General features: G+C 36.7%; 1 protein-coding gene across 1 annotated transcript in view; it reads left to right on the forward strand.

Annotated features, from left to right (window-relative positions):
* The first annotated feature begins 2,663 nt into the window (after nucleotides 1–2,663).
* Nucleotides 2,664–17,136, forward strand: part of LOC306764365 (ADP-ribosylation factor-like protein 15) — a 103,294-nt gene continuing 88,821 nt past the window's right edge. Inside the window, exon 1 of the mRNA XM_079251511.1 lies at nucleotides 2,664–2,906. Coding sequence (XP_079107637.1) covers nucleotides 2,895–2,906 — 12 coding nt within the window. The 5' untranslated portion in view covers nucleotides 2,664–2,894. The remainder of the gene's footprint in view (nucleotides 2,907–17,136) is intronic.

Here is a 17,136-nt window from a genome sequence, read left to right on the forward strand (position 1 = left end):
TAGCATGACTGTCAATTTGTAAGGGGAAGATTTATAAGATTATTTCACAGTTAAGAAAAAGGGTTGTACAGATGTACAGACTCACTGACAGTTAACAGGCCATGTATGCTCAAGGATAGGATACATTGTTTATTTTTATTTTATTTTATTTTTTTTTATCATTGACAGTAATTGTGAATATTTTATTCCCTTTCAATGTTTTATTTATTAATTTTCATGAAATGAAATAGAAGCATGAACAGTAGAACAAGTATATTTCATCTGTGTAGTGACAAATGATGGAATTTTATGTCAATTTTCGTGTCAAATCTGCCATGTATATATATATATATATATATATATATATATATATATATATATATATATACATACATATATATATATATATATATGAAGAGAGATAGATAGATAGATAGATAGATACATAGATAGAGACATAGATAGATAGAGATATAGACATAGGTATTTGCACATGGACCATTATTTGTCGCTGAAGAGGAATTTTTCTTTCAGTTTCCAATAAGACTGTCTCTGACGTAGCTGCATGTACTGGATTCCATGTTGACATCTTGTCGACAATTTATCTTCACCCTTCATTCTTTAGCAATGTTATCTACATTATGACATCATGCCAGCTGTTCCATAGTATCAATGTTCATTTGATACTATAAAGTTAAAGGCTGAGTGGCTGGTCGTTTATTCTTAGATATCTAACAATTTTATAAATTATTCACATTAATTTAGAATCAATTCAAATCACCAGTTCATAATAAACACAAATCAGTCTGCCGATCTTGTAAGCTGCCAAATCACTGTGTTCTCTTGTAGTTACATTTTCAGCTCTAGTGATTTCACTTTTTTTTTTTTTTTTTTTTTTTTTAAAACCTACATAGTTAATAGGTGCTACACTATTATATATGGATCTGGTTCTTTATGGGGCAGTCCCATGAGCTATTAACTGATGTGGAAATGTAGAGTTACAAAGAGCTCATAAGGATGGGGTTTTCTTTGCTCATTATCTTTGAAAGGATATAAATAATATTTTCGCATTGATAAAGTTCCATTTGATCATCCAATAGGATTATATGGTCTAATTGAGCCAAAAGGATACAGTGTACATCACAGTTTTTGACTCAAAGCTTAAAATACCTACAAGAAAAGAAAACCTTTTGGAACCAGCCATTTTCCCAGAACCCCTGCTTCCAGACAGCTTTTTTAGTTTGGTCTCTTTTTTTTTTTTTTTTTCATAATTCTAAAATGTAAATTCAACAGATTGAACATAAAATAACTTGAAATAGTTCAGATATTTTTCGATTTACAATATACATATTAACATATTTTTATGTGAAAGGCTTTAAAGATACAATTTCTTTCTTTCTTTCTTTCTTTCTCTCTTTTTTTTCTTGAAGAAATCTTTGTTAATTTATTTATTCATTATAACAAGCCCCTTCCTTTGGGAACAATATGAAGGCAACAGAACAGGACTGTTTTGCAGCGCTTGGATTTATTTTGGTGGATGCTGCCCCCTAGTGGCCATCTGTTCACACGTCGTAGAAAGCTTCTGAATTTCATAATTTGTTTGAATAGCGTTTATAATTATGTAAATCAAGATTTAGCTAGATTAAAACAAATGTTTAAAGGTCCTACTTTCTTTATGATGAAGTGTCCATATAGTATACAGCAAAAACACAAAACCCAGCTGCAGAGAAATGTATGAGTGTTTGTGCGCCTGCGTTATTTATTAAACCGCCATGTTCATGCCGGCCACCAGAGGTCTCCCCTTTCAGATCTGACGGAATCAAATATCTTAAAGACAGACTGTTTCATTGTAAACATTTATTCTGTTCTGTATATGTAATTTAATACAATAACACGTTTTCCATCTCAACGCTCACTTTGCTTTTGTGACATCTAGTTAATCTTTCACTAGAATAATTTCAGGGAAATTTCTTTAACAGAGCATCACATAAAATATTGAAGATGAGTGAAGTCTCCAGGGTGATAGGATGATTTCAATGTGTCACATATGAAAACTTTTGATTTACAATCTTAACGTGAAAGGAAGTAAAAAAACAAAACAAAACAAAAAAAAAAAAACTACAGAACTACAGAACATAAACTGCATTTTTGGAAAAGACTTTGCATATGTTAATAATACGGCAAAAGAAAACCATCTGATGATCATTTAAACAAAAAGGAAGGACTGCATGTACTTTGGCTAAACTGGCTACTTTACAAAACATGTAATGCCAGAAGGATCTCAGAGTGAGAGATGGCTTGTTTATTGTTGCAAAGTTAACAGGCAGATTACTGGGATAAAAACAATAAACACAATTACAAACAAATTAAATAGAAAAAATCAAAAGTATCTCAGTTTTTTGGGGGGAGAAATCCTAATAATAATTATGAAAAATCAATCTAAAAACAACTTGTGCACGAATCTCTCTCAGAATCAAGAATGAAAATAGCCTCCATGTGTTTGGTCACATGACCACGTTGCGTGCGCAAAAGGACGTGCGTGACGTAACGTTGAAGCATTCGTTTGGTTTCCTCAACCAAACACTCCACTGATATTGTGTGATAAAAACTGGAAGTCAGCAGGTCGAAACAGAGCTGTTTATATAGAAAAACAACACACGAACTCTGCCTTTCCCTTTCTTATAAACAAACTCAGCCGCAGTTTTTTAATAACTTGGCTCCTAAGAGAAGAAAACGACGAAAATTCCTGCTTTTAAACCCACAAAAGCCTGTTTTTTCTATCCTGTTGTGGCTGTCTGGAGGCGGGGAATACAAAGCGTCGTGGGCTAAAATTCATAAGATTTTTGGACCCATTAAGGCAAAACGGAATTACTACGAAGCTAGGTCGTGCTGCTGTGGCTGGTCAGTGATAGTACATGGATTATCTGGTGAGTAAACGAATCGAAATGCGATGGTTTTGGTTCTGCTCATCAAACACTGATTTCAAGGTTTAGTTGTTGGTACTTGGGCTCCTGTTTGATATCGATGTCAGGTGTGATTATCATCAAGTTGGACTGGGCATGTTGTTATCATGTTACTTATAGTCAACGTTAGATGGAGAATACCTTGTATTATGCTAATGTGTCAGGTCGAGCCTGTAGCTCATCCTATCATAACTGTGTGAATAGGTCTAACTGGTTGACCCAGAAGGAAAACTGTTTACATGTAAACCAGGGCAGCTTGTCAAATAGCTACACCCACGCAGTGCTAGCTTCACTTCGTGTCATTAGGCTAGTTTTCTCCCCAAAATTCACAGCTGTTGCTTATTATGTTATATGGAGTCAAAATGTCGTCACACTGGTTTCATATGCTTGTTCGCGTATAAACACATCTATCTATCTAATCTATCTAATCTATCTAATCTATCTATCTATCTATCTATCTATCTATCTATCTGTGTGTGTGTGTGTCTACGTGTACTTATATGTATATATGTGTGTGTGTGTGTGTGTTTATATATGTATGTATGTACGTATGTATGTATGTGTATGTATATATATATATATATATATATATATATATATATATATATATATATATATATATATACATATATATATGTGTGTGTATATATATGTGTGTGTATATATATGTGTGTGTATATATATGTGTGTGTATATATATGTGTGTATATATGTATATGCGTATATATGTATATGCGTATATATGTATATGCGTATATATGTATATGTGTATATATATATATGTGTGTGTGTGTGTATATATATGTGTGTGTGTATATATATGTGTGTGTGTGTGTATATATATATATGTGTGTGTGTGTATATATATATATATATATATATGTGTGTATATATATATATGTGTGTATATATATATATATATAGGTGTGTGTGTGTATATATATATATAGGTGTATATATATATATATATATATATATATATATATATATATATATATATATATATATATATATATATATATGTATATGTGTGTATATATATATATATATATATAAAATGTGTGTGTGCATATCTACATATAGGGCCTATGCCCACATTAGAGATTGGATGGTTGCTGCTGAAACGATACAACAATGGAGAGGAAGCTGTAACTGAAGGCTTTGCCTGGGAATTTGGAAAGCCAGAGGAAAAAGTGTACACAGACATTGTCCTGTCATCTCACAGGAGGGAGGGGGCAACATGACATTGTGAAGTGCAGAGGAACTTGCCCACCCAGTGTTATCAGCTTGTTTATAAACGGGCCTCCCAAGATGTGAGACCTAAGAAGAACTTTGAACTCTGCCTTCACTGGGACATTTCTTAAGTCAGGATCACAAAGCTGATTGTGGTAACTGCAACTAGAACTGCTGTGGTTGTCTGTAGCTTCTTGAATCAGAGTAACTACAGAAGTACTGCATTCATAGTTAACGTGGGTTATTCTGTAAACCCCCCTGTGAATGGAAATTTGTTGAGACTAAAGGGTAAACCTCAGAGCAGAAACCATCAAAACCATACCCAGGTGATATTACATGTATTAAACTTTCACATTGTCTCCTCATTACTTGGGGGCAATTATGCAATACAACTTCTGACACATTTTGGACATTTTTGCAATATGATCATAGATCAAGTTTATTTAAGATAGTTGTGTGTGTGTGTGTGTGGACTAAGAGAAAGTAACTTAAAAGTTAGCATGCTAGAGGGATTCAGTATTTTCTGTGAGAACTGAAGCACAGCTGTAACTCTGACTGCTGGAACAGAGTGCTTTGCTCTGCTCTGAGGTCAGGCACTCAGTAGGCGTCGGGCCTTTCCTGCTGTGCAACACTGGAAATGTACAAAATTCAGGCCTTGACTATGTCTGTCTCTTCCTATAAATCAGAGAGAGCATATTGATAAACCTGAAATAAATTACATTAGTCTTGTGTTGTTTCCATGCCTTTACATGAGGCTTTAGATTAAGTTTGTCTAAGAAAGGAAGCTGGGGTTAACTGTAATTTAAGGAGGTTATTATAGCACATTACTGGTCAGTAACCATGGTTTAAGTTATGACAGGAGCTGTGATCTGATCTATGGTGGATTTTCTTTCACCCGGGAGGTGGAACACGTTAAAGGGACTTAACTGCTGCATAGTCAGCATAGTGTTAAAAAAAGACTATTGAAAACTGCAGCACCGAGAGAGGAATTTGGTTCTAGCACTTGCCATGGCACAGCCTTACCAAATTACAGCTGCATTCGGTGCAAGACAGTAACTTGCATTAAAGCTAGTGAATACACAACCAACACTTTGTATTTCAAACTGCAAGCATGCAGCATTATTTTGTCTCCTCTTTCACTATGATACTTTATGCATCATTTGTGCCCATTCATGTCTATAGCTGGTAGAGTCACAGCCAGAAGGTTATCAAAATTAACACTATGTGCTTTTGATTATGACTGGTTTATTTTTGCTACAAAATAATAACAGCACCCTCAAAATGTTGATAATTAAATGTATTTACCTTGTCTTTTAAAAAGACAGATGTGAGATTTTGTGAAAAAATATTCATGCTGTTCAAACATCCAGAAAGCTTTTGGTGGAATTTGAGTTATGTGGACGACTCGGTGACAACAACTGCCAGGCACTGGGTTGAAGCCATTTTAATGATGGGAAAACCTAACAGAGCTTCGTCAATTAATAAACTAGGCTGTTTTTTTTATTCATCTGGGTCATGCTTGGGGCAAAAGAATGCAAACACGAGGGGGAAATTACCTCAAATTTACCTGAAAGGTAATTGCATTAAATTATATACTTTTAATGTTGATGAAAAAAGGCTGTTTACATACTAGTAACTATAGATTAATTGATGCTTGTTGTAGAATGTTTAATTGTTGTTTTTTCCCCAGTTTTGCAGTCAGTTTGATCATTCTTGCATTATTTTAACATTATTCTCATTACAATGACTTAAAAACTCACCTGCTGTTGTGAACAGACACAAGTCAATGAATTACATTTGGGTTAAGTATGACCAGTTACATATAAAATGCAGAGTAATGTTTAAACCCTTCTTTGCCTTTTAGATGATGTATAAATCAGACAGTGTTGCCAAACTTCAGCAAATGGTGTTTTAAAAGCAGAAGTTTTGTACACAGAGTTTGTACGCAGGTTCAGGGTTCCTTTTGTGAAAATGACAAACTGGATATTGAATGTTTTTATATTTCTGACATATTCAGAACATATTTTGTGAAGATATCATAGGCAGTCACTGGTTAGGCCTGATCTGCAAGTTTTGGTGGTCTGCTCTTTTTGGGCAGGTTTTGTATGGTGTCAGGTTCTTTCCAGTGTCAAATAATGGACTTAAAGCTGCTCCATGAGGGAGGCTATTCAACTGTTGATATAACCTGACCCTAATCTTTACTTTTCCTAAACTTGCTCTGTTTGAAGACATTCTTTGTTTTCATTGTTTTACTTGATTAATGGTGTTGTAGATGATCCAGATCTTTTGGTTATTCTTTTTCTGTGATCATGTGATGCTTGCATTCGTCACAGTTTGGCTATGTGACTTTTGGAGTTTGCAGGATCAAATATGATTTAAGAGCTTCACATCTAAAGGAATAAACATCCAAACATATTACTTTTAAGGTCTTTTAATTTTACATCAGGATTTCACACCACAATGCAACAAAATGGAAACTATGCAAAGGAGATTATTTATGAGGCATTGTGTCTTCCTCAACCTGGATTTCACGCACAATCGAGCTCAGTATCAGGCTGCAGCAATGAAAATGATTAGTTTACTATTCTCAGATAATATTTTGGTATCACTGCTCACGTTAGGCCAGGGGTGTTAGGCCGAAGTGAGTCATTGAGGACCGCTGTCCTGCAGGCTTTATATGTTTCCTGCTGTCAGTGCTGTTTGGGCAGCACTTAACAAGTTTTTCAGGAGAATGCTTTAATGTGAATTGGGTGTGTTGCAACAGGGAAACATTTAAGATATCTCTAAATCACACCATGAAAGTTTCTGTTGTCTTTTTTGAGTGTGTGCGCTGTTTTTAAATGAACACTGCTGAACTCTGGCAGCTTTCCACACTATTTGTGCCCCTTAGCGACAGCTAATTTAAAATCTACCCTGCATCCTGTCTCTTCTCTGATCTCTCTTGCCAGTGAAACACAGTCAGATGTCATCTCTTGTTCTGTCACCTTCTCTCCCTTCTCCCTTCCTCCAACGATATCCTCTCGCAGTTCTTTGCTGATGCAGCCATGATGTGTGTTCAAAATTGCTAATGTGATCATATGATTATGCCCTGAGCTGGAAAAAGTTATCAAGAGAAGTTCTCAGCCTCGGAGGCATGCAGGGGAGTGATGGCTCCTGGAAGGCGCATAATTAATGTCAGTGTGCCATCAAAACAAGTCAGCACAGGGTTTCAAGGTCAAAAAGTTATGTAAGACTGCTTTAAAAAAAGTAATGCAATTACAATCAGTCCTTAAATATTAGTTTTTATGTCATGATACCTTCTCTCTCTCTCTCTCTCTCTGTCTCTCTCTCTCTCTCTCTCTCTCTCTCTCTCTCTCTCTCAGTAATCTTGATTCCCATAGCTTCTTTCAATGATAGAACTTGACAAGATGAATAAGGCTGTCTAATACAAGATCAGCTTGTTTTTATATTAACTTTATTGTCTACCTTCTTTGAAATGCAACTATTCCTTGTGTGAACTGACTAAAACTGAAACCTGGATGTAATTTGACTGATTGTATCCCAGAGCACACCTCCTCTTCAAGGACACACAGCAGGCATATGGCAGATTTACATCACACATGCATAACACAGGGGAAATGTGAGCTAATGAGAGGTGCCTGACAGCAAATGAATTAGCTTGAGAGCAGGTGTGCTACACAGCTGATGCTGTTTTTCCTCCCAGCAATGTCCCTAACCTGACTGTGTTGCACACCTTACAGATGCTGGCAGAGAACTCTGCCAATTATTTTCAGAGCCAAACAAGAAAATGACCTATTGTAAGGCAGATAAGATATTTCACCAGGATATAATTGTTTTACTGCTGGCTACTTAAAGGTTTAATAAGTTACTTGATCCATTGATGAGAGCTGCTTTGCTCAGTTCTCAATGACTGTGAATCGATGAAGTTTGGTGGAGTTAGCCAGAGTTACTTAAAGCTGTTCATGTTTGAAAGGGCATGGTCTCCAGTCATCATAAAACCTTTTCTGGGCAAAGAAACATTCTTAAACCGCTTTGTTTCACTTAAACTTATGAGGAATATGCCGGGCAGCTTTTTGCATCGTCAGGTTAGTTCGGTGCAGTGATTTTTACTGTCTGTTGAAAGTGCTAATGAGTCAGCATCTTGAGCTGGAGCGATATATGTGTTACACTAGAGGGAAATAAGCCTTATAATGCTTCTGTTATTGACATCCACATAAGTTCATGAGCCATTGCTTTAAAGAGGCAGTGGTGAACTGCTTTATATTTGTTGCATTTTACTTCCTTTGCTTTTCCACACTATAAAAGCTGTCTTGTTGCATTAAGTTTTGCATTGCTGTTCCTTCACATGAGGAAATGTATCCTGGAAATGAGTATGGCTGTGCCATTAGTGTTTTTTTATTCTCCTCCAGTGGTGTGTGAAAATTTGAATATTTCTGCCAAAACAATTTGAAGATCTAGTTCATTTTATTGGGTTAACTAAAGGCACATGTAGAACATTGTATCCTGTTATAATTGGCTATATCAAATGGCTTTACTAGAGAGAGATCATGTTTCTTAAGCAGCTGCATAAAAAGAGCATCTATGATAACTGTACTGAAATGTATAAATAGTATTTATTTTCTTGTCAATTAGTGAGAAAAAGCAAAACACGAATATAAATGTCCTGATTTTATACTAAGAAAATCAGGATCTATGCATGAACTATCCTATGCTAGTGTGTTTGTGCCTAATATAAAAAAAATGTCAGAAGAGTAACATATGGCTGAACAATATATTATTTTAGCATGTGAACTTCATTTGTAGAACTTAAAAGCTGCACAATTGAATTTTAATGCATTAAGTGCCTTAATGCCTCCATCTGAGAGAATGTCATTATTGCTTCCTTCCTCGCTGCTCACAGCAGAACTGTGGCTCTTTCTTCCAGAGCTGTCTGTCCACTCTGAGAGGCAATCTCTCGGTGGGGGAGCTTGGCACACTATAAGTGGACAGACACAACCGCCCTGCCCCTCTCGCCGCAGGGAGGGAGGCACAGGTTGTCCTGCTGAAAGGGCTGTGAGAACGCCGCTGCATTTATCTCAGCCTGAGACAAATGAGTCTGATCTACTGAGAAGTTCTGCTGCCACTTCTATTTTATAAACAAAGCAACTCCCCTCTCCAGCCTGCTAGGTTTTGTTCTGCTACTAAATGTTTCCATTTGCTGTTTTTCACTTGTTTTCTGTTCATTGCGCTGCACACATGCTTCACCTGCCTGCAAATAGCAACAAATCCTTCTCTTGTTCTTTGTAAAAACATGTGAAATAAACTGTTTAGAAGTTAAAGAATGATAATGTATAAAGGGGACCCCTCTTTTACATTAGTCACGAAAAATGAGAAAAATGTAAGTTTTCCTTTGTTTCAACCTTGGGGAAAAAAAGCTTTTTTTTTTTTTTTTTGCTAATTTATTTTGATTTATTGTGAAATCTATGAAATGAAACTATGTCCTGTCCTTGATGAAACCTTGGAAAACGCTTTAAATTTTGAATGCAGTTTTGCAGTGACAAAAACTGTTAAGTTTGTTGGAACTTTTAAATGCTGCATGCTTTTTTATGTCGTTTGCATTTTTTTTTTTTTTTTTTTTTTGCACAAGTTTATCAATATCAAGCCAAAAGTACAAAAACTTGATGTCTGCTTGTTGCTGCTTCAATTAGATATCATGTTGAATTACTTGAATATTAAACATAACGGCATTATGTCAGCAGGTGGTTAGTCTGCAACTACACAATACAGCTGAGATGACAAGCAATCTGAACATGACTCAGTTCACAGGCCGACATCCGACAAAACAGCCCAATAACACGCATTGAAATCCCCATAACCGCTACAAGCTCAAGCGGTCAATCCTTTCATCCTCCTCTATGTAGAAAGCATTGGTTCTCATACCTGATAAAGCTGTGGATACAGTATGGGCATAATGTGTGGGTGTGTAATGGTGACTAATCCAATTTGCAGTCTTATTCTGGATCTCTAGTTATCAGTGAGCCTTTAATCTTTGTGGAGAGAGAGAGATCCTCACAATCTTAAGCTAGTCTCCGTCTGTTGATCCTTATTTTCATAGTTTAAAAAAAATAAAAAATAAAAAATCTTTCTATGAATGACCAAGGAGAATAAACACAATATCCTCCTCTTCAGATTTAATAGCCTCAAGGCTATTGACGGCTGACTGTTAGACACTACGCGGCTGAACTCATGTTGTTGTTCTGACGCTGCTGTTCTCAGCTACTCCTGATCCTCCTCCATCCATTCACTTACTCTCAAGGCTTGGGTTGTTTGTTGCCGGGGGTTACGCTTGTTGTTGAGCACAATGTCGGAGCACATGCAGCTCTCACTCGCCTTGTGCAGGATTGGGATTTATACGGTAAGTAAATGGATGTATGTTCCTTTTCTATGTTTTATATCCATAGGAGCATATTGTGAAGTGTTGTATATGTGAAAGACTTGAACCTACAGATTTTTCTGTGGCTTTAATCTTTTCTTGTTGTTATTAGAAACAGTGGCTGCTGTTCTGTTGGCTAGAGGTAGAGGGGGGGAAAAGTGTGCTACACTTCATTCAATGGTTGTTGGGTATGAAAGGTGAAAATAGGCACAAGAATAAACAACAGGGCCTGTCTTATGCAGGTGACTATCACCAGCTTCAGGTAGTTCTATAACTGAATGTGTGAATATTAAACAGAGACATTGCTGAAATACTGCTGTTTCTATAAGAATGATTTTAATTACCATTAAGATTGGATGTTTGTAAGATGTTTATAAGTAGTTAAAATCTAACAGCTAATGACTTATGTTATTTATTGCCGAATTAATCAACAGGTGAACCTTTTTCAGTTTAGGAACTGCGGTGCAGTATTTGGCAACTTTCACTTGATAAAATTTGCTTCTCAAATATTTGGAGCGTGTCCACCACAGTACAGTCTCTTCCCTCTTTCTGCCTGCAGGAAGCTTGAAGTCACTATATCTTTTGTTGGGTGTTTTCTTTACAAAAAATGTATTAGACTGCTTAAATATTGCAACAAGAGCACTTAAATAACAAATGTGTAACAAAGCAAGGCTTGCTTCTTATTGATTCAAAGTATCAGTACACATAGAGGGGAGGTTATGGCATTGTGTGAGTATGCAGGTCGTTCGCCAAACACAGACAGCGAAGATAATTAGATGTGTTGCATGCAGCCTTTTAGTGAAAGCAGACATGGTTATGTTGTAAAAAAAAAAAGTCACATTTATAATTATCCTGATAGTTTAGGAGAATAATGCAAGTCTGAGTCTTGCCTCTTGTTGTGTCTACTCATTCTGAGCTGCATGCCGTCAGCGCTTGTCCCTACTGATGGTGCAAATAGTAATAAAGAGTGGTGTGTTTTGATGTAAGCTACAACCATTGACCATTGTCGCACTGGTTTGTTTTGAGGGACACACCATTTGCTCTCAGTAGATTGGCTGACAACGTGTAATGTGTATCACCAAGAGTGACATGAATTTAGATTCAATCTCATAACATAATTTCATTGCACATCCCAAACTAGCGATGTACAATAAAATCCCAGGCATCCCGAGGCTGGATGTCACTCATATCGTGGCATGTCACTCCAGTTCTGAGATCTTGACACTGGTATGCTGTGTGGCAAAAAATTGATTTAAAAATGTTGCTGGTTTTGTATAAGGGACAACATGGTTCTGGTCCAACATGCAGCTAAGACTTTTAACTTTGGGACAAGTTCACTTCTCACCCCAAGTGTTACAATTATTTGGGGAAAATCTATGTTGTTGTTTTTTTTATTATTATTATTATCATTATTATTATGAAATAAAAAAAAAAATGTTATTAATCTTAAAGCATGGTGGCCCTGAAGTTTCACAGCAAAACAAAAGCCAGAACACAACACAATACATTAAGCCACAACACATCACATTAAGCCACAACACAACACACTAAGCCACAACACAACACAATTAGCCACCACACAACACACTAAGCCACCACACAACACAATTAGCCACCACACAACACACTAAGCTACAACACATCACATTAAGCCACAACACAACACACTAAGCCACAACACAACACAATTAGCCACCACACAACACACTAAGCCACCACACAACACAATTAGCCACCACACAACACACTAAGCTACAACACAACACACTAAGCCACAACACAACACATTAAGCCACAACACAACACAATTAGCCGCAACACATTAAGCCACAACGCAACACATTAAGCCACAACGCAACACATTAAGCCACAACACAACACATTAAGTCACAACACATTAAGTCACAACACAACACATTAAGCCACAACACATCACATTAAGCCACAACACAACACACTAAGCCACAACACAACACAATTAGCCACCACACAACACACTAAGCCACCACACAACACAATTAGCCACCACACAACACACTAAGCTACAACACAACACACTAAGCCACAACACAACACATTAAGCCACAACACAACACAATTAGCCGCAACACATTAAGCCACAACGCAACACATTAAGCCACAACGCAACACATTAAGCCACAACACAACACACTAAGCTACAACACAACACACTAAGCTACAACACAACACACTAAGCCACAACACAACACACTAAGCCACAACACAACACATTAAGCCACAACACATTAAGCTGCAACACAACACATTAAGCCACAACACATTAAGCCACAACACAACACATTAAGCCACAACACAACACATTAAGCCACAACACAACACAATTAGCCACAACACATTAAGCCACAACGCAACACATTAAGCCACAACGCAACACATTAAGCCACAACGCAACACATTAAGCCACAACGCAACACATTAAGCCACAACACAACACATTAAGTCACAACACAACACATTAAGTCACAACACAACACATTAAGTCACAACACAACACAATTAGCCACAACACAACACAATTAGCCACAACACAACACATTAAGCCACAACACAACACATTAAGCCACAACGCAACACATTAAGCCACAACGCAACACATTAAGTCACAACACAACACAGCCACAACACAACACAATTAGCCGCAACACATTAAGCCACAACGCAACACATTAAGTCACAGCACAACACATTAAGTCACAACACAACACAATTAGCCACAACACAACACAATTAGCCGCAACACATTAAGCCACAGCACAACACATTAAGTCACATCACAACACATTAAGTCACAACACATTAAGTCACATCACAACACATTAAGTCACAACACATTAAGTCACAACACAACACATTAAGTCACAACACAACACAATTAGCCACAACACAATAAGTCACAACACAACACAATAAGTCACAACACAACACAATAAGCCACCACACAACACATTAAGTCACAACACAACACAATTACCCACAACACATTAAGCCACAACACAACACATTAAGCCACAACACAACACATTAAGCCACAACACAACACAATTAGCCACAACACAACACAATTAGCCACAACACAACACAATTAGCCACAACACAACACAATTAGCCACCCCACAACACAATTAGCCACCCCACAACACATTAAGTCACAACACAACACAATTAGACACAACACAACACATTAAGCCACAACACAATTAGCAACCACACAACACAACACATTAAGCCACAACACAATACATTAAGCCACAACACAATACATTAAGCCACAACACAATACATTAAGCCACAACACAATACATTAAGCCACAACACATCACATTAAGCCACAACACAACACATTAAGCCACATCACAACCCATTAAGCCACATCACATTAAGCCACAACACATTAAGCCACATCACAACACATTAAGCCACATCACAACACATTAAGCCACATCACAACACATTAAGCCACATCACAACACATTAAGTCACAACACAACACATTAAATCACAACACATTTAATCACAACACATTAAGCCGCAACACATTAAGCCACAACACAATACATTAAGCCGCAACACATTAAGCCACAACACAATACATTAAGCCACAACACAACACATTAAGCCACAACACAACACATTAAGCCACAACACATTAAGCCACATCACAACACATTAAGCCACAACACATTAAGCCACAACACATTAAGCCACAACACATTAAGCCACAACACATTAAGCCACATCACAGCACATTAAGCCACATCACAACACATTAAGTCACAACACATTAAGTCACAACACATTAAGTCACAACACATTAAGCCGCAACACAACACATTAAGCCGCAACACAACACATTAAGCCGCAACACAACACATTAAGCCGCAACACAACACATTAAGCCACAACACAACACAATTAGCCACAACACAACACAATTAGCCGCAACACATTAAGCCACAACGCAACACATTAAGTCACAACACATTAAGCCACAACACATTAAGCTACAACACAACACATTAAGTCACAACACAACCTCTTAGTTCTTTTAAATCAGGTCTTAAAACCTGATTAATTCTCCAGAGACTGAGGTGGTTTGTTTGTCTGTCTGTGAAAATACTAAGAACAAACTTTGATTAAATTTTCAGAAAATTTCAGTAGAACAAGTGATTAGATTTGCAGGTGGTCTGGATCATTCTGGAGATTGAGATAATTTTGTCATTAGCGCTTCTAATAATGTCCACAATCAATTTAGCAGTGGCTTGGCAGAGGTCTGTGTTCTCTGAGTGCTTCTAGTTTGCCCATATTTTTTAGTAAAGATATAGTAGACCAATGCATAATTAATATTTTTTTTCTTTTTTTCAATAAATATTTTCTTGCATTTGTATTGATTGTGATGGTTATAGCGTTGATGAAGATGATTATGGCGTTTATGATTATGATCAATAATTCAATCAATTAAAAAAAAAATTTGACAAGGCAAATAAAAGATGGACAGTGGATATAACCAAAGCTGTAAGACTGAAAAAAGAGAAGCGTTTTATAAACTGGGTCTTATTCAATGGGATTCTCAAGGTTTATCAATAATAAGATGTAGAGTGCATTCTCATCTGCAGCTGTTTCATTGATAGATTTAAAGCATGTTGAGCACTTCCATATTCTGATCCTTACTGAATGTAAACGATACTGTGTGGGAACAAGGAGTGCTATAAATAAGGATCAGTGTAAGTGCTGGCACCCTTACAGAAGTTCAAAGACATGCTTGTTTTCATAGCTTGAAGCACAAATATATGCTCCCTGCCAAAGTCATCACAATATCCTGACTAAAAGAGGTTCAGGGCCCCTAACATTTGCAGTTTGTGGTAAGTTAATGCTGTGTTACATCCCTCTATGCCTGTTTTGTTATTATTGAAAAATGTCTACATTACAAACACCTCCAAAGATCTTTTTTCTCTCTTTAAATTGCTTAATTGCAGAATTTTACAGTTTGCGTTGTCATTGAACCGTGTTGACGGCAGATCTACACTAGAGCTGGGTGATATGTTCCATAACTGCAATCCCAATAATTTTTTGGGGGGGGTTTGGTTGGTTTGTTTCCCTGATGCATGATTCTGTATATTGTTTTGAAATATCTAAAATATTGTAAGTTTTGAATTTAAAATTGTCATCCATAAGAAGACACCAGTAATATTTTGGTAAACTTTGCTAAATTTACAGTCTTTGTTATTTTCCCTTTCAACAATCTTTTTGTTTTATGCATGGATGTTTTATTATTTTAAGGGGGCGTCCCAACCTCCAAACAGCACTCCATCCACCCCTAAAAGATCACGTTTGTTTATTTAATGTTCTATAGGCACTCAATATCCCATATATATTTTTATTAAATCATTTTATATTTAAATATTTTATTTTCTATTATTTAGATCCTTTCTGTGTTGCATCAGATATCAGTAGCATTGTAAGGTCCTGTTTCTCCCTACAACAAGTTTTATATTTTTTTATTTTATTATAAACACTAAACAGCTGATGTTATTGATCTTACTCTCCATGTTGATACCTAAATATGCCACGTCGTCAATACACGAGTGAGCTACACTCCCACCAGCAGTTGGAGAGCGTACGTTGAAAATTGTTGCATTAACTACCTGCAAAAAAGATAAAAATCCTCTGGTTTCAGATAAACTCTTATTTAATAATAAGAGCAGGTGGAGGAGTTTTCTCTGCCCTGGTGTACAAAGTCTATCTGAAAACAGGCACAGATGAACATTCAGTCTCCTTGTTATTGTCATTTTTGAGGCGCGTTTCTGCTTAAATGGAGGTCTTGCATTCAATTTCCAAATCTTAACATAACATAATGTTGCTAGCTGACTAGCTGCATGGTCTTATTGCTGTATCCCCATTCCCCTCCCCTGTCCTGAAACAATGTGTGTGTGCTGGAGTTTTCTGGATAGTCGGGGGGAGTGAGCTGTGAGCTGTCGGTCTGTTGTGAAGGAGAGAAGCTAAACTACGAAAAAAATCACAAGTAGTTGGTTACAACTTTCTGTCACCGCTTGTACTCAACGTTGACTTGTCAAGATACATGTCTATACTCGAAATACTGCCCAGCGATAAACTGTCATATATTTGGAAATAATCCCTGCTCCAGATTTTTGGAAACCTGTTTTAGGTCATTGTTTTCTGTGAAATCACCATTCCACTTTGTGGTTACTACAGATTGTTCTATCGATTAATATTCAATATCTAACATGTAACAAATAATTACAGCTCAACACTTCCTTCTAAACTGTAGCAGACGACTTGACAGTACTACTTACAAAGTAGAGTGTATGACTTACCATGCCCTAAATGCTTGATTCAAGACCATTCCCATTCTTTATTTATTTCTATTTTGGTCCCATACATTGGTTGCATACATCAATGCAACATCATCGGATTGGATTGCAAGTATGTGATTGGATGGTCAAATCCTTATCAGAAAGTTTCATTGAACATTATCATAATTACCAAGAA

This window comes from Telmatherina bonti (assembly GCF_933228915.1).
Source record: "Telmatherina bonti genome assembly, chromosome: 13".
In the NCBI taxonomy this organism is placed as follows: domain Eukaryota; kingdom Metazoa; phylum Chordata; class Actinopteri; order Atheriniformes; family Telmatherinidae; genus Telmatherina; species Telmatherina bonti.